This window comes from Neopelma chrysocephalum, unplaced genomic scaffold (assembly GCF_003984885.1).
Source record: "Neopelma chrysocephalum unplaced genomic scaffold, ASM398488v2 Primary Assembly neopelma1_98, whole genome shotgun sequence".
NCBI classification, from domain to species: Eukaryota; Metazoa; Chordata; class Aves; order Passeriformes; family Pipridae; genus Neopelma; species Neopelma chrysocephalum.
The window spans coordinates 1,308,925-1,335,336 of NW_020897761.1; the positions used below are offsets into that span (position 1 = coordinate 1,308,925).

Sequence of the window (26,412 nt, forward strand, 5' to 3'; positions counted from 1 at the left end):
AGTGGGAGGGGGAACTTGAGCAATGCCCACACTGTGAGGATGGATGAGGGAGAGTGGGAGGGAAGGTTATATATAATCCCTGATTGCAGCGCCCCGGGTAGTTCCCTTGTTTTCACCTCTTGGTTAAAAATGTCTCTTGTCACGATTACAGAATTCCTGCTAATGGAGAAAAGTGGGTTGATAGCAAGCAGTGGGAATAGCTTTGTGTCAAGATACTGAGCCAGAGGACACATTAATGAAGGGAACCATTGAACATCTTTATACAGGGAAAGAAACAGATGGTGGCAGCCAGAACATATCACAAGCAGTACAGATAACAACTGCACTAAAATAGCTTTGGAATGGACACCCAAAGCTGAAAGGCACAGCAGAGGCAGCTCCAATATCTAGCAGAGAAATTGCTATGCAGGGCTGATAAGAATATTGAGCTCGTCCTAGGGAAGCGTGTGGATAACATGGCAACTGCAGGTGTTGCATCTTAGGATGATATCTGAAATTACTCCTTGCAGAAGAGCTCCTTAGGAATGGCTCTAGTGCAGAGGTGAAGGCATAGCAATGGCATTTGCTTTTTTCCCTATGTAAGGTTGCCGTGTCTCTCTTGTGATAAATGGATACATTTATTAAAAATAAATAGAAAGGGGGGGAACCAGGCAGTGGGGCTCTTTTTCATCTGTAGCAATAAACTTGTATGAGAATCTTTTTGTTAGTGGAAAAACTGGAACAGCACATGTTCTTCAAGGGCTCTGCATAATCAGCAGCAGAACCCATTCTGCAAATTTCTGTGGCATTCTTTATAGCATTATGCACACGTCCTTGTAGCACCATTCCTAGGAAGTGTGTGGGAGAGGAACTGCCCACGTTACAGCTGAGAAGCAGAAGGAAAAGACGTGTAACCCTCCAAAGGTCAGCATTAAGTCAAGTGTGCTTCACCCCGGGGCTGCCGTGCCCGTCCCCGCCGCCTCTCCCCTTTTCCACCCCGGCTGCAGGGTTGGCTCAGCTGCTGGGGAGGCAGCTGCTGAGCCACCACGGTTCACAGTCCCCTGTACTAAGATAGGCACCAATTTCCACATACTTCAGTACAGTAAGCTGTAATTTGTGATGGTTCAGCAGCTGCCAGAAGAGCAGCTGAGCCATCCCTTCTGTGCAGGCAGAAGCCGCTGTGGTCACCCTCGGATGAGAGCCAGAGGGGCGGACACAGAGATGAAACACGGGATAGAGAGGGACTTGTTTAAACACTGAGAACTAATAAGATCATTTAAAAGCTAACTCCAGAGGCACTCAGCATCTACTGCTGGCTTAGGAGCTTTCCCTCTGCTTGCAGGCATTGGAGAGGTTGTTGCTAATGCTGGAATTCTTAATTCCTGTCTGAAAGGTGCCCTGTACACTGAGTTGTGTCAGCAAGCCATCCGTTAAATATATGCCATGAAATTTCCTTGGTGCCTAATCCCTATCATTGTAGTAATACCTCTGTGAGTGAACAGGCACACTCTAAATATGTCATTTACTTGCTAGGATTTCATCTTGGCAGCACTTACTGAGAGGAGCTTCCAAGCTAAAAATGTAGCTGTAATTTCTCTCTAACTCCGGCTTGACAGTCTCTATCCTTCTTTCAAGTGTTATTTTCAATGGGCCAATTCTCTTATGAAGTGTGATGCAGGCCCTGGAGACCAGCAAAGAAATGTCACAGGAAGAGGAACTCAAACTGGCCCATCTCTGTTTGCCTCCATTTCTGCTTCAGATCCTGCTCTTTTTCTAACAGGTGTATTTTTTCCTGTTAGGGAGATTACATCCTTTAAAAGGATCATTGTTTGTAATAACATATTGGAATTAACCATTCATACAGTAAAAGCATGATTCAGATTTCCACCATTCATACTGTTAGACAGGCTAGTAACAGTTATCACTTCCTCTCCCGGAATAGTCCTCTTCTCTCTTACTCTGCTTCCTTCTCACCACCTGCTCACAGTAAATGAGAGCTGTTAAGGAGAATACAGAGCAAAAGTTTGGATTCTGGCAGCTCTGTGGCATTAATAAGAGATTTTTTTTTTGCCTGCCTGTGTGAAAATATCATGAGGGATTGAAAGTGAGGAAAGGCTTTGTGTTTGGTCTTTGTTGTTGTTGGTTTTTTTAAAATTTAAACTATTAGGAAAGAGCATTATCAAGGAGAGGGTTTTTGAGATTCTCTGATTTTTAGAAAGGCTAGTGTTGATGCAAATAAATTTTCATTTTGTATTTTGGATATGAAGTCATCCAAGAAGAAAATGAAGACTGTTTCACTTGTTGAAACAAGTTAACCCTGTTTTTCCTCAGTCTGAACGTGAAGCTCTTGAGATTGCTGAAAGCAGGTCGGGGGTGAAGATGCTCCTTGCAAACTTTAGTTTTGTGCTCACCTTGAGTCACTGGCATTGAGAATGAAGCACTGATCTGTTTTGATGCCAGGCCCAAACTGCATTGTTACCAGGTGAGCAGTTAGCTGGGCAGAAATCCTGCCTCCCTATAGTTCTAAGAGTCCAGAGGCTTGGAAATGGAGTGAGCAGATCAGTTCAGCAGCATCTGGTTTCATTGCTGCCTGGTGTGTTCTACCCCTTAGAACAGCTCCTGCAAGCCTCTGCTGAGCCCTCCTGCTGGGGAGGATTGCTCCAAGAAAACACCCAGCCAGTTCTCTTCCTTCAGGTGAAAACTTGGCAGGAGAGAACAGACAGGAGCTACAAAAGATTTCTAGGGTGATTTCAGTAACTGCTGTTTTTGAGACAAAGTTGTTTACAACTGAAACAATCAAAGCTGAGCTTTGCTTTCTTTATATTCCAGCTGGAATGACTATTGGTGATGAAAGAATAAATAGATTTACTCTGTGCTCACCACATAATTATGATCCTTGTGCACTAAGTTTTAGGATTAATACCTGGAAAGGGTTACTGCTTTTAGAGGAGGGGAGAGGAAGACAGTCTGTTTTAGAAAAAGAGAGATTGTTTGTGACCTGGTCAGTGGAAGAATCTGCAGTGCACCGATTTTTGCACATTCAGTAAAGATTTACTTAGGAAATATGCAGGAATTTGAAATAATGGAAATCCTGTAACTTCTAACAAAACTATGCTGATGAGGGGTCTGTCCTTCACCTTCCACCACTCAACTTTGCCTACAAAGAATACCTGTTAGAAAGTAGGGATGAAAAAATGTACTTTACAGCTCCCTGTATCTCAGCTGTAGAGATTTATGACTTGTCTTGATGAAGTAATTTTCCCAACAGCACTGCCTGCTTCTTCACCCTGCTGCCATATGCAAAATATCCATCTCCTGTCAACTGTTATGCATGGCAGGGGTACAAAACAGGGCTTTGGGTTTAGCCCTCAAATTGAGGGGTGTGTTTAGCAGTATCTCTGGCAGGAAGATGGATTCAGATGTGCTGACTTGACTTGTTTGCAGCTCCCTGGGTTTGCCCGAGCTGGGCTTGCACGAGCGTGTTTGTGTGTGAGAGAGAGGCACATCCTCCCCTGTGCAAACCCAGGGTCTGAAGGACCAGCTGCATTACTGCCAGTTCCCTTGATTGTGTAATTTAGCAACCCCCAGCGAGTGCTGGGGACTTTTTTCTTTTTCTTTTTGACCTGTGCTTTGTACCAAAAATCTCAATTAAATGTCCCCAGCAGCTGAAAGGTGATACTTTAATGAGGTTGGTACGGAAAGAACCGTCCTGCACCTCCAGGGTGTGACGTTTGTGGTGTTTCCATGGGCTCCAGGTGGTCCTGGGCATGTGGAGCCCCACAGCTCCATTCTCTGCTTCCCTGCAGCCTGGACCTGCCAGTGTTGCCAAACCCATATGCGTGGGAGCCTTTAGTGAGCCAGGATCTGAAGCCTTTGGCTCATGTAATTACCCAAACTAGAGTTTGCTAAACAACTCCATCCTTTGCCTGCTTCACTGTCTGGTCCCTTGGGTCACAATCTCCTAGTGCTGTCACTTGGGAATAATTAGTAGGGAGGGTGGCAATGCCACGATCAATTGAAATTCCAAAACTTTAAGTCTTCAGATGACATTGTTTACCCATCATGTTCCATCCCAAAATGCAAATACATGCAAGCCGTGAGCTGCCTTTTCAAAAACCTCCTGTGAAATCCAGCTGCTCTTGGGCTACTGTGTGAAAAGTGTCCTGCTATCTTCTGCATCCACAAAAGAGGTTAGGAAACTTTGGGAAAAGCCCTGAAGTAATGTGAAATTTGGACAATGTACAGTGCAATTCGCCTGCCTTGGAAGGATGAAGAGTTTAAACAACTCTGCTTGAAATTAAAACTGACTCCAGGGAGGCTGGATGTAACAAGCAGGATGCCTGGATCTCAGTGACATTCCCCTGGGCAATGGGAGTTATTTGTATACAGAAAATTGCCAAGCTGCTATCTTTCTTCTTCTATAACACAAGCGAAGCCAAAGAGTTTTGGTTTGTTCTGAGTGCTGCTGAAACTTTATTCCCTTGCACACAGATCATCTGTGCTGAAAGCCAAGTTTCATCATGGAGCAAATTTTATCTGTTTAGATCTTAAACCTTTTTAGGGCAGAGATTTAACATAGGTATGAACACATAATCTTAACTTTCTGATATCAACTCATAATCCATTACGGCCTTTTTTTTTTTCCCTTGGAAATGTATGTTATGTCCCTGCCCACTACTTCCAGAGCACACAAAAAAAATCACTTTAGAGATATTAAAATTTTGTGATGTGAGCATCAAGAACACTTTGTAAGGAGAGCATGTTGTGTAATGTAGTAATTGCTAAGACCTGATGGCTCTTGGGCCATCTGGGGCAGATTTGTTGGCTGTGTTCTAACCAAACCTCAGTTTATTTTGAAGGAAGCTATAATTTTCCTTCTTTTTCTCAAGAACAGCAATAAAAAGTTATCCATTAAATTCTTTAGAGAGAGCTACCTTAAATCATGCATGAACTCACTGTGGATTGTTCAGTTTTGTAGCTTCTCTTTTATAGTTGTTTGATCTTGTGGCAAAAAGTAATTACACTTCAGCCAACCATGTATACTTGCCTTTTTTCCTTCAGTAACAACTGGCTTACCACTTAATGGAAAATTAGCCTTCCTTCCTGCAGCCTGAATTTCCTTATCTTGTCTAGAGTTAATTTGAACTGTTGAACTAAATTTAAAAGTCCTGATGTAATTAAATCTGGTTCAGGCTTCGGTATGAGTTGCTGATCAGTTTATTGCTTTAGTACAAATTGATACTCGACAGCGCAAATATTTATGAGATTGGATTGGGTGCCTCTAGTTTGAAGTTAGTCTGAAATTAAATACAGAAAGTTTTCTCTGCTGTGCAGGGGTGTGCACACTCCTGTCTCCCAGCTTTCCCACCCTCCTTGGTGCTGGTTCTGTTCCTTGCCAGGGGGATCGATTTGACTTCACGCAGCGGAATCGTGTTCACAGACATGTGGTGGTGATGGGTTGGCTTTGAATCTGACCTGGTGGATGTTCCAAATTACCCCTGGTAGCAGCCCTGAGTTAGAGGAGCTTGGGTGTGCTGTGAAGCTGCTCTCTGTGTTACCTTGGATCTAATGCACTCACAGGAGGAGAGGAGCCACCCCACAGGCACATACTGGGTGTTTTACTGACCTGCCACCCTTTTGTCACAGATCCCTCTTTTGTAGCACAAGGGGAGGAGAGAGTTAGACCCGTGATTTTTATCTGCAGAACGGACAAAAACGTTTCAGCAGCACAGCAGAGAGATAATTTACTTAAAGGAAAAATACTGAAGCCACAGAGGAAAACTGGGCTGTTGAACTCCACTGCAGTTCATCAGGAACTCTCCTACCAGGCACCTCTGTGTCGCAAGCAAATCCCTGATTCCCAAAAGCAGCCTTGGAGACGGAGAGGACTGTGTGTTCTAGCAGTGATTAGTGTCCATTGAGATACAACTGGTGTCCAGTAAAGCACTTTTGGCTACAGGCTAGTAATTCTTGAGGCATGTTTGAGGCCACTTTATCTTGTGTGTCACCCAGGGAAGAACTGAAGGGTTTTCCTGCTTTATTTTTTCTTCGTGGATGGAACTACAAATATTTCCTGGACCTTTCAGTGAGTTGGATGCAGTTTAGGTGAGAATCTGACCATTAAAAACTCCAGTTATCTCACTTGATCCTCCTCACCGATGCTTTTCCTCTGTTCTGTGGCAGGAACAGGCTAAAACGGTAGCAGGAAAATCTTGATATTTGAACCAAAGTCAAATAATATTATGAAGGTTTTTTAATAATTTTTATTCAATGTAACAGTCTTTTGGAAACAACTTTTATTCCTAGACTTTGCAAATTGCATTTCAAATTTCCTAATCTGGGTAGATTAGGATACTGGGTAGATTAGATTAGGAATATTTCCAAATACTTGTACAATCTGCCCTTTTTTCCTCCCTGATTTAATTCCCAAATTCACTGTCTCTTCCGAAGTCTTCAGCAGGTGTATTTGTTTGAGACTGCCAGACCCTTCAGCATTTCAGAAATCCTTTTTTTTGAGGTACATACAGCAAGTTGTAAGATTGACAAAAATAGATACTAGGACTGAACCTTCCCACATCACCAAAAATGCCTTCTTTCTGAGAAATAGGCAGATTATGGCCTTATTTCAGAGCTGGATCCAAAGTTTGAACCCTTCTGTTTGAACCTGATTTTGAAACGGAGGGTTCCTAAGTGACATGAAAGGAAAAAGGAAAACATGGAAACAAAACAAATGAAAAAAAAAGTTAAAAAAAAAAAAGAAAACACAACAGGATTTTCCCATAAAAGCATTAGAACCCTTGAAGAGATGTACAGGTTAACTTTAATGTCCCAGTCCTTAGTTTTTCCATCTTTTCCCTCGTGCCCTGTGGTACACACGAGTTGTCTGATGTTGCTCCACCCTCCGGAGAGATGCTTTTCTGTGGTGCTGCTGCGGATGTAGCTGGTCCAGAGCTCTGGAATGAAGTGTGCTCTGTAATTACCATGGCATTCATGGGGTTTTGTGGTGCAGGGGCAGTGAGAGAGAGGAGATGCAGTAGCTTATCAGCTGTTGCTGCTCTCCTACAGAATCTGGCTCCACTGTGATCCCAAGACCCTTTTTCCTGCTGTTTCCAGGCATTTCCAAGCAGCAGGTCAAACCAATTTGTCCTTTAGTTTGTTTATTTAGTTATGCTGGTATGTTGGGGGTTTTTTTCCATTCTTTTTCAGTGCTGCTCTTGGTGCAGGATCCCTGGGTGTAGCTAATGATTGGCTTTAGAGGGCGAGGGAGCAATTGCAATTCTCTGTTATTTATTTTGCCCTTGGTATTGTTTCAGCACACATTCAACAAGTTTCTTTCCCGAGGGCTGTGCTGTGCTTTTCCCGCAGATTTTTCACGTGAGCCTTGGCAAGAGGTAGGGAGGCCAAAGCTACTGTTTCTTCCGAGGGTGTGGGAAATTGTTGGCCTGAGAGAATGTGCAGAACCTCATCTTAAGTAACCCTGTGAGAAACGAGGTAGTGCAAAGAAGGACTGAATCAGAGGAGAGTGTTACAGCGCAATCAAATGGCAAAATCTGAGAAAATTAGGAAAAATTTAGAGAAAATTAGGAAAAAAAATACAGGAAATTAGAAAAACAAATCACTCACTCTCAAGAACAGCAGAAAGTAGGAGAGTGTGTGCAGCCCCTTAGCTGTTGGTGAGCAATTTTAGCCTGTTTAGCAACAGGCTGAACAACTTTGCATTCCTCCTGTGTGTGTGTGTGTTTGTCTGCTCTGGTTCCCCCCGGCCCAACTGGCAGGTGGGATCTGCTGGGAATCAAACCCTGAACTTTTAAACTGATCCAACTTGACACATTCTTCTGTCAGGGGTATTATAATGTAAAGGACAGTATAGTATGATGGCAGCAGTAACCAAACTCTTTGTAGGGTTTGGCTTCTGTGCCTTAAAGAGCTATAAATAAATAAAAATGCTATGCCTGGAAGCTCAGCTCTCAGTGCTTCTAAATAAAAAATAAATAAATAAAAAAATTTAAAAACCAGAGCTCAGGAAAAGGCATCTGGTATCAGACTTCACCATTTCACTTTCAAAGCCACAGATCTTTGAATTTAAAGCCAAAAAAAGAAAAAAAAAAGGCAGTGCAAAAAACAAAGGGGGGAAAAAAGTTCCTTGTTTGTTTAAGTGACTCTTGGGGTTTTTTTGGTGCTGTGTATTTCCTAAGCTGTGGAAGCATTTGAAGTGGAGAAACATCTTCAAACGAAGTGCAGCTTTTCAAACACATTCAGATGTAGTTCCCCGTCCAGCTGACGAGATGTTTTCATCTTGACTGGCTCCTCGCAGCCCGGGCCGTGTGTGCAGTGATATCACCCTCTTAAGTTTCCCTGGAGCTGATTTTAGACTCGGGACTCAGCTGCTTGAAATCCCGGAGTTTTCTCGGCATCGGGCGGGTTTTCACCGAGCAGGAGCGTCTCCTCCCGCCCCACCTGAGCGCTGGCGCTGCCTCCCTGCTCCCCACGCTCCCTTGGGACAGGGAGAATGGAGCGTCTCCCCATCCCGGGCAGAGCACGCCGCTGTTTTTGGGGAGAGCAGCGTTCATGCCATGCGCTGGGGGGGAAGGCGAGCGAGCGGAGGGCGGCTCTCGTCCAAGGCGAGCCAAGGAGCTGAATAGAGAGGCTGGCGCTGGACGGCTCCGGCTCTGGCTTTGCCGCATTCCAGCCCGGCTGAGGCAGGGAAACGGCGCGGGGCAGGAGCGTGAGGAGGCTCCGCTGGCTTTCTGCTCGGCATCCTGGCAGGACCATGGTGGAGGTAGCAGGATTCCCACAGGATGCAGCACACAGGTGAGACAGATCCCTCCTGACACCGTCCGGGCGGCATTTCCAGCGGGGCAGGTTTGGGTGGGAGGCACAGAAGTGTTTTGCTGGGGATTTAAAGTGACTGGACTCAAAACATCTGGAAACTAGAAGGGGTTTCATCCATGCTCCATGTATATAGCAACTCTTTGCTTTGTTATTCCAGCTTTATATGCAAGTTCTTACAGTTGTTTGCATGGCTTCAATGGGATGAATGGAAAAGTGGATTATTGGTGCTTTTTTGCTCAGAGGTGCAGAAATGTTACTATTCAAACATCATGTAGATGCTGAGATGAGAAACAAGTTTTTGTAACAGCTTTCAGAGTTAAAGCTCTGTTTTATTGCCACTTAAATCATGAGGCTGCTTTTTCTCCCTCTCACTATAAGCCTTTACTTACCTCACACAAGTCAGTAAATTTTTAAATGGCATTGGATTTCTGGACAAGGCCAGACAGCACCATTCCAGGGCACACTGGGGGGATATTTGTCGGTGTTTGCTTGTGGCTGGCATTGCGTGATGTTTCCAACAGAGAATATTGCCAACCTGGCTTCCTGTCCTGCAGCAAGGGATAGTAAATCAAAGCAGTTCAGGGAATCCTACAGGTTGCTCATAAAAACAGGAGGATTTGTTTTCCTGTCTTAACAATGCTACTTGCTTTTCTGGCAGCTTTTTTTCCCCCAAAAATGCATTAAGTGATAGCAAGCTGAAAAGCATTTCAATTTCCTGCCTTTTGATAGAGTTAAACATTTTTCAGTAGGTACCAAAGCAATAAATGTTGTCTAAGGAAACTGGGAGTGGAATCTCCTGAGTCAAATGTTTTCTACCTTGGAAACCTCCTTTAATAGGTGCTGATTACGACGTCCTCCTCACTCATTTTCTTCTTCATCCGTAGACAGGGTGAATACTAATTTACTAACTTGGAGAGACTGTTTTTGTTTGCCTGAACCAGTGGGTTTGTTCTGCAGCTGCCTTTGAATTACATGATCAGAAAATGAAAACCTTCTGCCTTAGCTTTTTTTTTTTTTTGGGCAAACACGTGTTTCTTTGAAAAACAAGCAAACTTCTGGCAAACTGCTCAGAAAAGCTCGAGGCACCACAAGGCCCATCACTTCCAAGTTTCATTTAGGTGATTTTGGGGTGGTTACCAGGAGGTTCCCTTCAGAATTTCCTGTCTCTTTTTGGGGCTCTTTCATACGATTAACATGTTAATAGGGCAGTGAATTAAGAGTACAATACTGGGCAGTTGTGGAAGGCAGACGTGAGCAGCAACTTACATTCCTGCAAATTCTTCATGTTGTGCCCAGCTTTATCTGATACTCTGTGGGTGCTCTCCCTCTTTCTGAAATCCCTTGGGAGGGGAAAATGGTGTAATTGCAGTGAATACTTGAGGTGACTTGTGTCAGAAAGATCTGTCATGGCTCTTTAAAGCTCATGGGAACAAATCAGCTCAAGTTGTGTGAAAGCAGGAGGCAGAGGCATTCTGGTATACTGAGCCTTGACCTACCCCTTGCCATTTTCTGATATCTGGGAATAAGTGTAACATTGGAAGCCAGAGAATTCTGGGATGCAGCAAGTTACAGGGTATGGGTGGCATTTGTAAATGGCTCGTTGGCATCAAGAGAACGATTCATTTTCCAGCCTGTAGAGGTATGTGCTTGTCCAAGCTTTAATTCTCCACAAAAGGAATACTTCCTTTTATCGAGGTTTCTTGGCTAATTGGCATCAGACAGCACAAATGTTTTTTAAGGGGAGCTAATAATGGTGGGATTTGAAACTGGGCCAATGGCAGAAGGGAGACCTAATGATCCCCTTCCATTTAATTTTCTACATAAATGGGTGACTGCTTCTGGTAAGGGAGAGGGAAATCTGCACAGGAAGTCAAGAAGCAAATGATGCAGCCACAGACAGTGCTTATGGTTTCAGCAGTATCATCTCCACATATGAAATTGTCTATAGGCTTGGAGTATATATGTTATGGCTTTGTTGGGAAATGGTGCTGAAATTCTCGTGGTGACTGCAAAAATTGGGTTGCAGAGTAAATGGCTGCTTCTCTGAGCAGATGGTGGCAGCTACAAATGGCTGGGGTGAGTCTGTGTAGAACCACAGCATCATTAAGGTTGGAAAAGACCTTGAAGATCATCAAATTCAACCATTAACCCAGCACCTCCGAGGCCACCACTGAACCATGGCCCTAAACACCACATCCACATGTTTTTTGAACACTTCAGGGATGGTGGTGACTCTGCCACTTCCCCGGGCAACCCGTCCCAGTGCCTGACACCCTCTCAGTAAAGAAATTCTGACTGATATCCATTCTCCCACAGCTGAACAGTGCTGCTCCTTAGGCAGTGGGTCTGCTGTGGTGACACACAACATGGCATTTTTCTTTCCCTGCACCTGCAGCGTGCTCAGCAGGGACTTTAGGAGGGCAATGTTGGGACATGGACTCCCGCCAGAGAAGTGAAACAGCTCCACCAACACATTTGCTCGGAGTCAAGTCTCTGGGCAACCTTCAAAAGTGAAACCAGTCAGAAGCATTGAGAAATGCAAATCTGGCTTAGAAAAGAGGAGATTGGAAATATTTTTTCTGTTTATTTATTCATTTTCCTGCTTGTTTTGGTCCTTTCTGGAGTAGGCTTCAGTCAGATTTCCAACCTCAGTTGCACTCAAACTGTGATAGCCAGGTCCCTTTTCTAGAATAGAGGCTGTAATTGTCTCCACAGTTGTTAGATTCCAGGAATAATGGCTACAGAAAAAATGCCAACTGTACAAAATACAGCATAATTTTAATGCCACTTTTTACGTCATTCACGCTCTTAAAGCCCTGGCCTGGGGTGTCCTAAGGTCACTCCAAAATGCTGACTATATTCTCCAGGGGAATTCTCACCAGAGTGCCCAGGAAGAAGCTTTAAGATATTGCATCAGTCAGAAATTAAGCCCATGTCCACAAGATGGAGGACTTGGTATGTCCTTGTAAAAATTCCCTAAACTATGTAGTCTCTTCCCTTGCTGTGTTTCCTTGTTTCACCACTAAATTTGGTCCCTAATTTGGGAACAGGTTAAAAAAACCCTCCACGTGCTGCACTTTCCCTGTTGTTTGGCAAGGCCTTGGGCTTTGGCAGTTGCCTTATTTTGGTGCTTATGTAGAGATTAACACAGTCTTCCTATAAACACAGGTGGAACTGAGTAGTGAGAGGGAGGGAGACCACATGATTCACGGGCAGGGGTAGGGAATCACTGCTGGTCACAACCACTCATTCTCCAAATGCTTCTGCTCTTCTGCTGAGTACCTGGTAAGTGCAGGCCACGTGCTTTTGGGCTGCTAGACACTAAGAGCCTTTTGCTGGTGGTTTTCTGTCTCCTTATCTGGTGTTACAAGTGCAGGCAACTTTCCTTCCGTGCCAGTCAAGCAGAGTTCAACTCCCACCTGGTGGTGTTGGCAAAGCTGCGGTTTCTCGGTGTAAAGAGGGAGCGCGCAGTGACCTCGGGGTGGAGTAAAGCTCCCTGTTGGCACAGCACCCTCAGCCCTGCTCTGCAGGAATCGCTGGTATTTAGGTTGTGCTGAAAACAAGCAAGTTGAACTCGTTGTGGGAGTGCTACGTCAGGCTGTTACCTTGTGCTAAACCTTGCAGGACGAGGGTAAATAGTGCTTAAGTTGAGGGGATGTTGTGGCAGTTGCTGTGTGATCTCAGCAGAAGCTTAAGGAGAGTCATGGTCAGTAGACTATTGTATATTGATCATGTTGGCTCACATCCCACAACACTTTGAAGCCACTTGTGTGGGTCTTAGGCATTTTGATGGTGCCAGAATATTGCAGACTGAACGATAAGACATTTAGTTCTGTCTTATGTTTAGTTTCTCTCTCATGTTTTCCTCAAAATCATAGCTCTCTGTTACCTCTGTGATCATGTCTAGTCAGAGAAGGCAAAAACACCCCAAACAACCACCTCCCAAACCCCAGCCCTCACCCAGTTGTTCTTTCATTTGTTTGCTTGTTGGAGGTGTCATCCAAATGAGTCTAAATAAGAAAAATCATTCCTGGCTGTTTCCCTGCTCTGGTTGAGCCTCTATGCCCAAGGAAAAACAGCAAGTCAGGACGAAATACTAGAGAGCAACAGGAATGATGGAAGCATGCCAACAAAACTGCCTTCATCAATTATTTTCACAAAATACAGCACTTTTGAAGACAGGAGTTGTGCAAACTACGTGGCCTGCAAGGTGAGCAAGAAAAATTCTTGGGGAAAAAAGTCATGGTGTGAATACCAGCATTAGGAATTAAGTACCCTTTACATACTGCTCATTAAATATATAGCTGGGTGTATTCATACTTCAGTACAAGATGTCTGTTGACATGAGGCATATGGTTCACAGTCTGGAAAGGCACTCCAGAGTGGATGGCTCTGTAAATAACGTCTTGGCCCTAATTTGGAATTAAATTAGCTTAATGTTTTTGGAGTGGTCATTAATAGGTACTTACAAACCTACCATCCTGCTAGCAGCGTAACTTAGCCGAGTCCCTTGGCTATTCTGAGGATACCTGAAGTTGGATTGAGTACAAAAATGTAATTAAATTGGTGTGGAAATGGAAAAAAAAAATGGTTGATTCATCAGTGAAGTTCTGTAAACCCATCAGTTCTGCCCAGCAGAAATACCTGTATTATTGTACACTAGAGAACTTCAAGGTTTGTTGTTTTTCTCACCTTTTTTTGCCTTTCTGTCACTATTTATCTTTCCAGGCTGTCAGCAGGCGCAGCTTTTGCTGCCCCTGGGTTCTTCTCTGCTCCAGAAATTGTTATTTAGGAAATTCTTTGCTCTGCCCCACTCCTGAGTAAGCAGTGAGTTAAGGTCTGTGATCTCAGCTGGGCTGGGAAGGCTGGTGGGGTTCACTCTGGAAGTGAGGGGGACCATTGCCCTGGTGAGTGACAATATCACCCCAGTGCTGTGGCGTGTTGAGGGTGTCACCTGCAGCTGGGGGAGAGCTGTAGAGAGTGAGTGCTGGAGATCAGTGGCTGTGCTACAATCACTTCATTAAGCAATCTGAAAGGATAAAACACTAGACTATGATGTGTGTGTGCGGGCTGCTACTTCATCAGCACGGTTTCACTTTCCACAACAAGATGCGCTGGCTTGAAGAGACACTTGAGTGTCCATCCATTTTTGGTTTTCCTGATTAAAAAGGGCTTCCTGTGTGCTTTGCCATGCTCCACCATGTCCAACATCCTCTCCTGTCTGATGAAGACCTGCCATGGATTTGCGTTGCAGCAGAACGACTCTGCTCGCGGTGTGTTCACAGCGCTGTGTCACAGCTCTGCACTCTGGCTTTGCTCAGGTGGCTTAAGCCAAAAAAGTTATCCATGTCCCAGAATAATTGTGAATCCTTCCACCCTGATTCCTGACACAGAATGAGTTACTCAGCCCTGTCCATCGGGATGCTCCTGAACTAGATCACGGCGTGGTTGGAAGGCTGTTACATTGCAGTGCTGCTTCTCAGAGCAAAATTACTTTCATTATGGATAGGCATTTAAAATGATTTAATGCAGGAAACAGAGCCTTTTGGATATAGAGTTGACATTTTTAGGTATCTGGGAAACTTATTTTCGAGCCAGCTGCTTGTTCTGTGCTGTGGCTTCGAAAATAGGATTGGGAAGTTAGCACTGCTTTGCATTTTTCTGTGGCAAAATGCCTCAAATAACTATTCTTATTTCCTAAGGGGCAGGTATAAAGGTAGTAGTTTTGCCTGACACATGACATTGATCCAGGAGCTGGAGAAACAAATGTTTATTGTTTCTTGTTCGCTCCTAAATTATCTGTAAAACATTTTGATAAGAATGACTTGGGTGTACAATATCTAATCTACATTGCTGTGAAGACATCATCTACTGACTATAGCAATATCCATCAATCAGTCTGTCAGAGCCTGTCCCTAGTGCAAGGAAGACCCATTTTTCCTCCTCTTGTAAGTGCCTCATGCACAGAACATTAACACATTATGATTTATGCCACCATGACTTTTTGCTTACAAAGCATCTGCATCACAAGGCATCTGTGCTCTATTATTTGCATATATTGTGAATTATCACTTAACTAAAATTCCTGTAGAAAAATCTGAGCATTCATATGCTTCTGGGTAGTTTCACTGATCAAGAATGCTAATTTTTAAATTCACAGGATGGCAAAGCTGCTTAACTTCACAGGTTTCAGGCACATAACTGCAGGAGAGGGACATTTGTGACAACTGCAGGAGCTCAGTCACTGAGGGTGATGCAGGGAATTACTGGGAAGGGATGCACACAAGTTTTAAATGATTCATTTATATAAGAGGTTCCAAAGCAGAAGGGCTTGGTTTAATTTCCAGCCTTGTGGACTCATCTGCTTTTGGAGCTCAGGGGTGAGGGAGATGAACCCAAACACTTTGAAGAAGTTTTCTGGCGTTCTCACCTGCTGTTCTGTACAGCAAAATTAGCTCCTGGTGCTTATTTTGGAAAGCAGTCTCTCAAGGCAGACATTAGCTGCTTCTTGCTCCTGCTTTTTTGGTTGTTTTTTTTTAATTACTACTTTGCTGATCTCTCCCACCCCTCTATATTTTCCATAATTCCACTTGATAGAGCAATTTGTGTCTGGATTTGCATTGGTTCAACAAACTCCTGCAACTCCAGTGTAGGTAGGTCTCACAGCATGAAAATAAGTTAGTCATGTTTTGAATATTCCTCTCATGCTAATTTGCATGTTATCTCACAATCTGGCTGTCCTGGAAAATTTGGACAAGACTTTTGGGTAGGTTTTGGTAAGCTCTAGAGCACAAGACCTCCTTTAAGGCAAATTTAAGAAGCTATTCACAGTGTTTCTTTGGCTGTGAGCAGCACCACATCCCTCCTGCAGCTGTGGAGCGAGTTCAGTCTCTGGTTTTCTTGCATAGCAAAAGGTTTAAAAATCAAAATCTATGCTCCAGAGGAGTTTGAAGATATATTTGAAAGCACTGTTTGAAGCTAAGTGTTCAAAGGATGTAAACAGAGAGGACATTTCTGATACCAGAGTTTGATAGTGGACTATCAAAGCACACAAACGTCAGCCAGAGCCCAGTGGTTGGGAGATGAGGCTTGATAAACTCAGTCTTGGAACTAAGGAGCAATTTGCCAAGCAGGAGTGAAGTTAACCATTGGAACAGCTTACCAAGGGATCAGACAGGCTCTTCATGTCTTTCAGTGTCTGGTTACAGCTGGATGTCCCTTTCTCTGGAAGACAGGTCTTTGTTCAACTAGGAATAATGCAATGAATGGATGAAGTCACTGGGTGATGTTCTGAAGGTGTTTCAAGTCAGGTTAGATGGATTTGGTGTTTCTAAATGTCAGTGGCTCTTCTCCTTCTATCTCTCACTTTAAAACTCCAGGATTTTTAGTGGGAGTGGGTTCATGACTTAATTTCTTACAGGGACTTTGTAATTCCTGCTTTTGTTCTGATGTGTATCTCCACCTTCTGACAGTCCATTGCAGACACGCTTCCTGCGTGGTATTGTGAGCTGGTAAACCACACAAAATGAAGATTAGTAAGAGGAGAGTATTTATGCAGGTTTTCCCCCTCTGTGGGTTGCCCCAGGAAGGTTAATGTGTTCTGCTTATCAAAAACTTCAGTGTCCTTTCAGTTCCTAGTTGCATCCTCCTGACTGAAGTCTTTGCCAGTTCTACCTCCATATTTTTACAAAGTTTTTAATGCTCCCATATTTTAAAATACTCCAATAAACCAGTGTCATATTTCCTATTTAATATACTTCCCCTGTTATCGTGAACATTATAGAACATTGAAAGAAATTAATAAATTAAATTATGATACAAGATGAGGCAGCTAAGGAGGCAAAACAGGATCTGCACATGATTTATACTCCTAGAAAGGATGCAAAATTGGTAAACATTTATGGGAAATCAATACTCTTAGCTGTGTTTTCTCTAGAACCTTTTATTTATGGAGTTGATAGTTAATATTGCAGTTTAAACCACTGTTTAATGGGAAGTCAGTCAGGTGGTTGTGGGCGCAGTATTTGTTAAGGGAACTAAAAGTAAGGAGTTGACAGTTTTCATTTCATATTGAACAACCAGATAGACCAAAATAACATTCTGATCCTTTCTCTAAAAGTGCTTTTATTTCATTCTTATTGCAAGTAGATTTACGTCATCAGTTTGCACAGTCTCAACTCAAAGAAAAGGTTCTACTTGTAAAAGTTGGACCAAATGTGGTCCTCCCACACATAGAGGGAAATTTGTTGGAACAGCTCATTTTTGGGGAAAAAAAGAAAATCAGCTGGTTTTGCATAGATGGGAATGCATCTGCTGGATTTTCTGTGATGTAGGGAATGTTTCTGGGTTTTCATCCCTCCATTCACCTTGGGGTGGGGGTATGTGTTTGTTCAGGGGGACTGCTCAGCTCAGTCTTCCATGCTGCTGTGGTACCTCACTCCTGAACAGCCTGTCCCATGTTCCCTCATTAACTGGGAATTCTGGAGAGCATCTGCCCTGCTTGGCAGGTGTTTTATGAAAATATCTGTCCTGCACAAACAATACTTGCTACAAGTTGTCTTAGTAATTGGAATTTTCTTCCCTGCTGGGACTTGATAGCCCTTTTTTTTTTTCTTCCTCTTCATTTGTTGGTCGGTATCTAATTTTTTGCTTTGCTGATCTAATGGACTTTTGGTGTCGCAGTTTCAGCTTGGGTTTTTACTCAGTGGTCAGGGAATGTCCTTGTTTGTAATAGGGATTGGCAACTGTATAAATTATTTAAAATAAAGACAGGTTCAGAAACTGGTGAACAAAAGGCGGCTGTCTCTTTAAAGAGTGCAGTTTGATCAGAGCATCAGCTCCATCCCCCGAGGACAAAGGCAATTTTGATTTGTGGGGCCCGGGAGTCCCTCACTTACCAGGAGTCGGGAGTCGTCTCTGCTCGTGCCTGTGTAAACCTGTAAAACGCTCTTTTGTGTAGAATAAATCACATGCTGTAACATTTAAATGCTGCCACAGTTAAATGTGACCCTTCATGAAGTCACAGCGACGAGTCCTCATTGCAGAGCTGTCTAGACAGGGCAGGATTGTTTCCCATTTATCTTCTTTTTTTTATTTATTTTTTTTTTCCAATAAATAACCACCCGTTCGTGTTGATGACTTCTCCGAGCCCCCAGCACTGCTGCTCTCTGCTCACCTCTCTCTCCTTTGCCCCGGTGCAGCCGAGGCTGAAGCCGGCGGGGCTGCGGCCGCTGGGGAAGAGGAGCAATTCCCTCGCTCCCGCTGCTCGGCGCTGAGGAAGAGGAGCAGTTCCCTCCTCTCTCCTGCCCTTGGCAGCCAGCAGCAGATTCCATTATTGCCGATCAATGCCGCCGCCTTGCAGGAGGAGGGGAGAGGGAGGGGTGGGAGCTTCCTATCCACAGATTGATCAACCTGCCATTGCATGAACAAATTCATTGTAAGGAAGGCTGGGATGCTGGGATAATAGCTGGAGCAGGAAGGGGCTTGTAAACAGGGGAATGCAGGCTCGTCAGTAATGGGGAGGGGATTTAAATTGCCTCTGAGCTTGCTGTTTTTTCTTCCAGCATAAAGCATAATACCTGAGCCTTCAAACAAAGCCAACACTGTGAGGGATGGTAGGGATGCATTGCACGTAGCTGGTGAGCTATTGTGCTCATCTATTTTGAGCTTCTTCAGCACTGAAACCTATTTCTACTTTTTATTTGAATTGATTCTATCATAACCTGCTACCTCTTTTGGATTTTAAAACCTCAGTTTCCCCTGCTCCTCTTGTTTTTGTTGGGGTTTTTTTGCCTTCCTTCTGTTCCTGCTTGGACTGAAACCTGACACAAAGGGACAACAAGTACAGATCCCACTTACTGCTCCCACCCATGCCTGCTGTGTCAGATGTAGGGTTGAGAGAACTGAGCAGGATCACGCTCTCATGTTGCCAGTGTAGACAATAACTGGAGTACTGGAATCCCAAGACCATCAGCTCCTCCCCACCCTTCCTGCCCTGCTTCGTTCACTCATTGTGTTCTGTATGGAAAAGTTTTCTGGCTGGAGAATAAGTCTTCTTTCTCCTGGGCATGTGGCCGAATGGCTGGATAGCAGCACGGAAGATGAGAAAAGCCTTCTCTCATTTCTTGGTACGGTAGGGTACTAACTGTGTTTTGTGGGTTTTTTTGGTTTTTAGCACTTTACTGGGAAGCCTTTGCTACTTTGGTGCTTAATTTCCTCAGTCCTTCAGTTACCTGACCTTATTTCTTTTTAAAAGCTTTTAAGTGGTGCACAGTTGTTAATTAAACTTGGTTACAGCCTGTTTGAAGTAGTTACAAACACACTGGGCAAAGGTTAGGTTGTAAATGGGCACGTGCAGGGCAGCAAATGAGCTGAACTGGACTAAACTGTTACTTACTGCTCTGTTTTTCTTCCTTGTGCCTTTTGAGGAGCTGATCACTGGGTTCAGCCCACTGCCACTCATTTCTGTCAGCTTGCCTGGCTCCTGGCCTGAGTGATGGCAGTAAGATAAATCAGGGGAGATTGCTCAAAGTTTTCCTTCTCAAGAGGAGAAATACACAGATGCATTTAGAAGAAAAATTCTCAAATGGTGTCTGAACTCTGGGACCATATTTAAGGTTCAGTGACATCCCTAGGATGCCTGCAGTACATTGGGACTTTTCCTGTGTCCATAACAATAATTCTTACTGCTCAGGGGCAAAAATCCTGCCACTGTGAGCAAGGGGGTGCTAAGGCTCAGAGCAGCCTTCTAGGCCATGGAGAGGAGCAGGGAAGAGCTGTTGAGCTTTGCTGCCTCCAAGAGCCAGTAATCCCTTGTGAGACAGTCCCAAAGGATTGCTTTTTAGAGAACGCCTCAATTCACAGCCCTCTTACAGAGAGTAAAAAGATTGGTTTGGAAAGCCGTGGCTCAAGGCTGTTGTTTAATAACAAGGACAATAAATATTGATATCATACTAATGTGTGTCTAAGTCATAAGCCTCTAAACAAATTAGGCTGCAGGAACAAGTTACCATGAGTCAGCTGATCGGCGTTAATTGTGTGTGTACAATCTCTCTGCAGCAAACACAAGGTAATTTGAATTAGCAGGGGCAGTCCAAGATCATTAGGAACTAACGAGGACATCAGCATCTCCAGGTCGTGGGCAGTAGCTCCTTGTGTGTGCTTTTGTGTCGGCACAGTTGTCCAAGGCAGTTTGTTTGGCTGTGTGTGGAGTCAACCATTAAAGGAGGCTTTAGATGCTGCTGCACGAGGAGGTTAAAAAGGAGCAACTATCCCAAATTTTGTACAGCCACTCACGTGCCACAGAGGATTTGTTGAGCGGTTTAGGGACATGCATCTGTTTAATTTCTGACTGGGTTTGCAGAGCTGGAGGATTCATTCCTCCCTTCAAAGTGAATGCATCAGTCTGAGAACAGCTGATGTTGTACTCACTAAATGCCATGTACAGTTTCTCTGAACGTTCAGCAAAAAGAAATTGTGAGAGTTTGTACTTGAAACCCAAAATTTTTTCTCTCTTATGATATTCATGCCCTTTCTTCCAGCCTCCTCTAGTATTCATCTGCTTTGCCTGGTAGGTCTTGTCTTTCAGACTGTGAAGTCCTTTAGGAATCAATGACTTAAATGTCTTTTAAATGACTTAAGTGTCATTTAGGTTGCTTGCTATGCACCTTCTGAACTGGGCACTAGTTCAATTACACTTTTTTAATGTACCAGCACAATGCAAGTGCCTAACACCAACAGAATTACCTGTCTGTAAATTAAAAGTCTTTTATATTTACCTGGATCATCTTCCAAGACTTGTCTTGGAAAGCACAGTATCTCCTTTTCAAACCCCTGCTAATGGAGTGGGAGAGTTTTTGATCATAGCTGGTATCTAGCAGTTGTTTGATGCTGGAGTTCTATAGCAAGTGAGCTTTGCAGGGTTCCCTTTGTGTTTCCCTTTCCAGGCTTGGCAGCTTTTGTGCACTTTTTGTGCACAGTGTGCTGTGACTTGGTTGCATTCACTCTGATGTATCTTCTTGTGGCTTTCTTCCCCTGTCTAGTTGCCTTGATAAATGTGGAAAAGCTATTTCTGCGAATTTCCATTTTTTCCTTTAAGTTATACCTTGCAGGATTTGCATAATGTGTTCTAGTCAGAACACCAACTTGGACTTCAGGACTTAAAACAGATCAAGGGGTTTGAGTTTGCTTTTACCCTAAGCTTCTTACCCAGGCATTTAATGACATTTTTATGACAGTCTGTGAATTGGGCCCAAGTCTGAATTCTCCCCAGGTGAGCAAAATGAGAGGGAATGCTTACTGCAAGATAAAACATTAACATTTTTATGTGTGAGGCTTCCCATTTCATTGGGTAATACCCATCTGAAAGATGCTGTTCAGGCATTTCTTCCTCTTCTTGTTCCTATTCTGTCTCCCAACCCTTCCTACCTGGTGTGGCTTAGTCCTGCAGAGCTGGGAACTTTGTTTAGTCTCTGCTTCTCCCACCCGGAGAAAGAGCTCTTCACAGTGAGAATACAAACTCCCACCACAGCAGGGCTTGGATTTCAAGTGGCCAGGGCACCCAGCAAAAGGAAATTTAGGCTAAGCCCCAGAGCCCTGTGCTGACCAGAGGCCTCTGAGGCTGCACCTCTGTGGCAGAGAGGGTTGCCTTCAAAGGAGGGCAATCCTCACCACTACTCCGAGTAGTAAATGGCACCTGGCTTACACAGACCTGCCTTCTGGCCAACAAAACAAGCTTTGGTGTTGCTGAGGGTAGAGTGGTGCAATAGGATGGGAAAAGAGACCTTCCTGCATTGTATCTTTGGGCAGTTCCCTCTTCAGAGGCATCTGCCACTGCAGAGTAATTGGCTCAGCTACTTTGGAACTGACTATTACTATGTAGTAATAGGAAGTAAATACTTATTTGCATAATTTTTTTTACATAAATATTACTGTGTATCGCCAATATATGAGGTGATAAAAGTGTCCCATAGGGATGTTTATGACTCATTTCTTTGATGGTGTAGTGAAAGGTGTCCCTGTCTGGATGATCTTTGTGGTGCCTTCCAACCCAAACCATTGTAGGATTCTACCATTATTGCTGAAGGTTGAAAAGGGGAAGATCTGTTTGCCTTTTTTTTTTCCTTTTTACCTTTTTTTTTTTTTCCTTTCTTCCCAGAAACCAAGAGTGGCTGAAAAGGGATTTCAGATTATTTTGATGGATAAACAATGTGATTTATCTGTAGCCTTGGTCCCTGAGAGTGAGCAATGCAGAAAGCAGTTGTAATTTAATACTAAGGTGATGAGAGGTGCATTGATTTTTGCAGCAGGTGAAGATTATGCAAGAGCAGCCCCAAGCATTACCAGAGGAGCAGGGGAGGGAACTGTCTAATTTTTTGCCTGGTGGTGACAGTATAGATTTCTTTTACACGACTCAGCAAAAATCCTGTTCTACGGGTGTCACAGCAAGTTGCTTCAGCCTTTGATTTCCAGTTAACATATCCCGACAATTTTGCTATATCTGGGTCTTCCTTTTCCTAGGGACTAAGCATGTTTATTTACTCTTGTTTTTTAGAAGCAGAAGAGAGGGAAAGGTAGTTTTTAGTTTGTTGCAGGCACCTAGTGAATATTTTATTTTCCCTTCTCCAAATGCTACATTTCTGTGATGGTCTGAGAAAAGAAAAAAACTCATTTCACTGATGAAATCTCAGTGTTTTATTTGCAGACGACTTGGATTGCTGCTGGGTGCCTGTGGGGGGAGAGGGGAGGCCAGGGGAGCCAGGCACATTCCTTGTGGTAGCCTTTCAACTCCATTCAGTTCAAACTTAAACTCTTTCCCAAACTGCCCCTCCTGCAGAACGTGGGGAATTCGGGCTCCTCTTTTCATTTATGACTCAGCAAAGTTAACAGACTGTTTTAAATTACCGGGGCAGCTTTGATGTGATTTCCTGCGCGTGAGAAGTGGAGAAAGCCAAACCTATTACGTTACATGTTTTACTATGCAGTGTAACATAAAAGGTGCTCGCTCTACCCCCCAGTTCCAAGGGAATATATCGCTCCCGTTTGCCTTCCTTACGTGGACAGCTGGAGTGGCAGAGGCAGTGTTTTAAATCCTGTGTAACACAGCTCTCTCTGGGCAGGGCAGTACTTACAGGTGCTGCAGGAAATAAAGTTTCCTTTTTGTATAGGCAAGGGAGGCAGCTGGTGACACTAAAGCACATCTTCAGATAAAACTGGCAGCGCTGCAGAGGCTCCTGAGATGGTGGGACTGACTTAAAAACCTTGGGCTGGCACTGGCCCTGCTCCAAGGGCTTTGTTCTCTAAAGGTGCCTTGGTGGGGACTTACCTACCCTCCAGCTCTGGAACAGGTGATGCTTCCTTAGCTGTAGGAAAAAGTGCCTGATGTTCAGCTGCAGGAATCTCTCCCAAAGGGTCTCGCTCTGCCATGGATACCACGAGCTCTGACAGCCCGGGACGTGCTCGGTTGGTGTGAGAAGGGCTCGTGCATCGTCCCCACGCTCGGCAGTGCCCTGCCCATTTCCCAGTGGTAGCCACGCTGTGTGTTACACTTTCTTTGCCCAGTTTATGAGGCTGTTCTCCCTCCTGGTCCTTTCCCCCAGCAGACTGAGAGGCTCAATGTCAGCCGTTTGGGGTTTTTTGTTGTTTTTTTTTTTAAAGATAAATATCTACCGTGTGAGACACTAATACTGCAGGGTCCAGACTCCTCAGCCTCCCCTCCGGTAATGCTCCATTTTGTCGGTCCTCCAGCATCCATGGGAGAGACGTATTATAACTCTGCTGAAATCAAAATCCGGTGTGCAGAGACATCACAAGTAATGTTATCCCCGAAGAAGACTCCTCTCCTTTTTTCCCCTTCGGCTCTTTGGAGGCAAACGCTGCTCCTCGTGGCACCAGCTGGCTGTCTCTCTCCATAAACCCTGCTTTTTTTTTTTTTTTTTTTTTTTCCGCCGTGAATCAGGATGTACAGCGAAATTTTCGGGAGCGGAGGGAAGCCGGCAGTTGGGCGTCTGTTAATAGCCTGAAAGTAAGTAATGAGGATGTGCAGCCGGAGCGATTGATTGAAGAGCTGCAGTCCTGTGTGCTGCTGCCTCGCTCGCCTGCTCCCCGCCAGCCCCGGGGAGGGAGGGCGAGCAGAGCCCCGGCGCTCCCGGGAGTGGAAGGAGCAGCGATCCCCAGGGCCAGGCGGCCGGGAATGGAAGTTTGAGCTGCGGCTGGCCCCTGGAAGGAAAACGGCAGGAGTCAAAATGTCACTGGCTGGAGTCACGGCTTGCTCCTTCCCTTTAAGAGTCGGAAGATAACAATGGACTTTCTGCTGGGAAGTGGGTTTTTCCCTCCCCGTGCTGGGGGGCGTTTTGGGAAGCTGGATTCCTTAAAGTCTGGCAATTGAGCTGGAGATGGGCAGCACTTGTGATAAAGGTATCTGTATGCATACATATGCATATCTAGCTGTATATAAAAATGCATTTATGTGCAGTATATGTGTGTTTGTGGAGAGGGTTGTAATGCTGTGTATACTTTATTATGCTATTATTCTAGTATTTATACTAGAAAAACATACCAGTGCAGCTTTTATGAATATTTGTGCTCGTCAGATCAGCCTGCATGGATTTAAGATGCCAAAGTCGTGCCTTAGTAAGGTCATACTGCCAGAATGAGGAGAAGTTGACCTATTTCTTTTTTTTTATCTGCAGAGATATATATGTCATATTACCCAGGCACTTATAAGTCTTCTGCTGGTTGCATGGTTTGAGCAAGTAGTGGGATCACACACGACCAAACTTTGACCTTTGTCAAATTGCATTCAGCTGGGACTAAAATTGAGCTTCCCTGGGTCTTGATTGTAATTATCTGTTAATTACTGCATTGCTTACGTAAAAAAATTAAATTTAATAAATACATTAAAGTTCTCTGAATACTGTCTCTCAGGCAGTAACAGAATATTAAATATGTCTAGGTATTGATCTTTACCAGCATTTCTAATTTTAATTGCCTACAGTCAAGTCAGATTCACAACCTGGGATCTGCCAGTGAAAATGCCACTGTAATTTAGTAAGTAAATAAGATATAGAGAAATAGGTGGGTTAGTTCAGCAGTTTAGTAATGCACTTGAAAACTTTGCTGAGGAGTCTGTCCTGCAGAGCACAAAACCTGACTATTCCCCACCCCCAGGCACCCATTCACCACCTTGTTCTTCTCTTCCTCAGAGGTCCCAGCAGAGAGATCTCCTCGCAGACGGAGCATCTCGGGGACCAGCACCTCTGAGAAAACCAACTCCATGGATGTTCCCAACACCTCTCCCTTCCGAGTACCAGTAAGTGTGCTGTGCCTGCCCTGCAAAGGGGGATCTGTCCTGTGGGATGGGAGGAGGAGGTTAAAATATCACAGTGTAAATAAACCAAGCTGGAGGGGTCGGGAGGGAAGGAATATTTAGTTAATATTTCCAGTTGACCAAGGGGGTTTTGCTGCCAAGTGTCATGTATTATCAATGAGCTTTCTGGTAGATCCCAAGCTTGCTGCTTTCCATTGCCTTGATCTAAAGTTGCAGATAGTGAAACATCAGAGTTAATGTGGGCAGCGACCTATATAAATACTTTTGAAGTCGCCTCCAGGGATTGCATTCCATATGCAATGTTGACTAGGAAAGAAGTTCCTTTAGGTTAGAGATGGCGTGTTATTTTCCCCTCATGCCAGTGAAGTACACAGAAAATTGAAAATGGCTTTATAGTTTGTTCAGAAGCTGATGGAATTTCTGCAGGTGTGTTAATTCCTCCTTAGCTCTTCAGGTTTTGTCCTGAGTTTGGTCGGCTCTGAGTCTGCATGAGAGTTTTTCAGCTACAGCCTGGATTTTCTTGCTTGTGTCAGTCTTTGGTCAGTGTATCCAAAAGCACAAAGGTATTTCTATAATTAGACTGAGGACAAATGCTAGTAATCTACCTACTTTAAAACCTGAGGAAAACCAGGAGAAGAATTGCCTAGTGAACACTGGAGTTTTTTTGATGTTTGCTATGGACATGAGTACCATTTCTGGACACAAGTACCATTTCTGCAGCTTTGTGTATATATCCTTGCTTTGCTTTAGATAACACTCATCCCTTCTAAGCACACTTCCTAGCTCCCTTTAGATCCAAATGTGTGTGAAACTTTGGTTTTGGATAAATCCTACATCATGTCATTTAAAAATAAAATTAATAAACAGCCAAGGATTTAATGAAAGCTATTTAAATTATTAAAGGATTAATGTTGGTCAGAGTTTCTAGAATACATGGTATTTAAAGCAGCCTGTTAACTCATGATTTATTGGAATGGAGAAAAGGACCAGGGATGCAGTGAATATACTGGGTGTCCTTACTTGGTCCCTTTTCAGAGTCATAGAATAATACAGATTGGAAGGGAAGTCTCTGATCTATCCCTTCTTAAAAGCTGGAACAATTTACATCAGGGTGCTCAGGGCATTCTCCAGTGAGGTGTGGAAAACCTCCAAGGATGCAGATTGTACAGCCTTGGTCAACGACCTCCTCTGGTGCTTAACTGTCCTCGTTGGGAAGAATATTCCTTCTGTAAAGGCTTCCTTGTCAGAACAAAACCTGGACTTCTAACTGATGT

General features: G+C 44.0%; 1 protein-coding gene across 9 annotated transcripts in view; it reads left to right on the forward strand.

The window, feature by feature from the left end:
- The window catches only part of RASAL2 (RAS protein activator like 2), a 190,092-nt gene that overhangs the window by 116,326 nt on the left and 47,354 nt on the right, over positions 1-26,412 (forward strand). For 6 of the 9 annotated variants that reach the window (XM_027694580.1, XM_027694578.1, XM_027694574.1 and 3 more), the window contains exon 4: positions 25,014-25,120. In XM_027694580.1, coding sequence (XP_027550381.1) covers positions 25,014-25,120 — 107 coding nt within the window. Of the gene's footprint in view, positions 1-8,520; positions 8,791-23,815; positions 23,834-24,166; positions 24,226-25,013; positions 25,121-26,412 lie in introns of those variants that run through there. The other 3 variants (XM_027694582.1, XM_027694583.1, XM_027694581.1) reach the window with 3 other exon arrangements.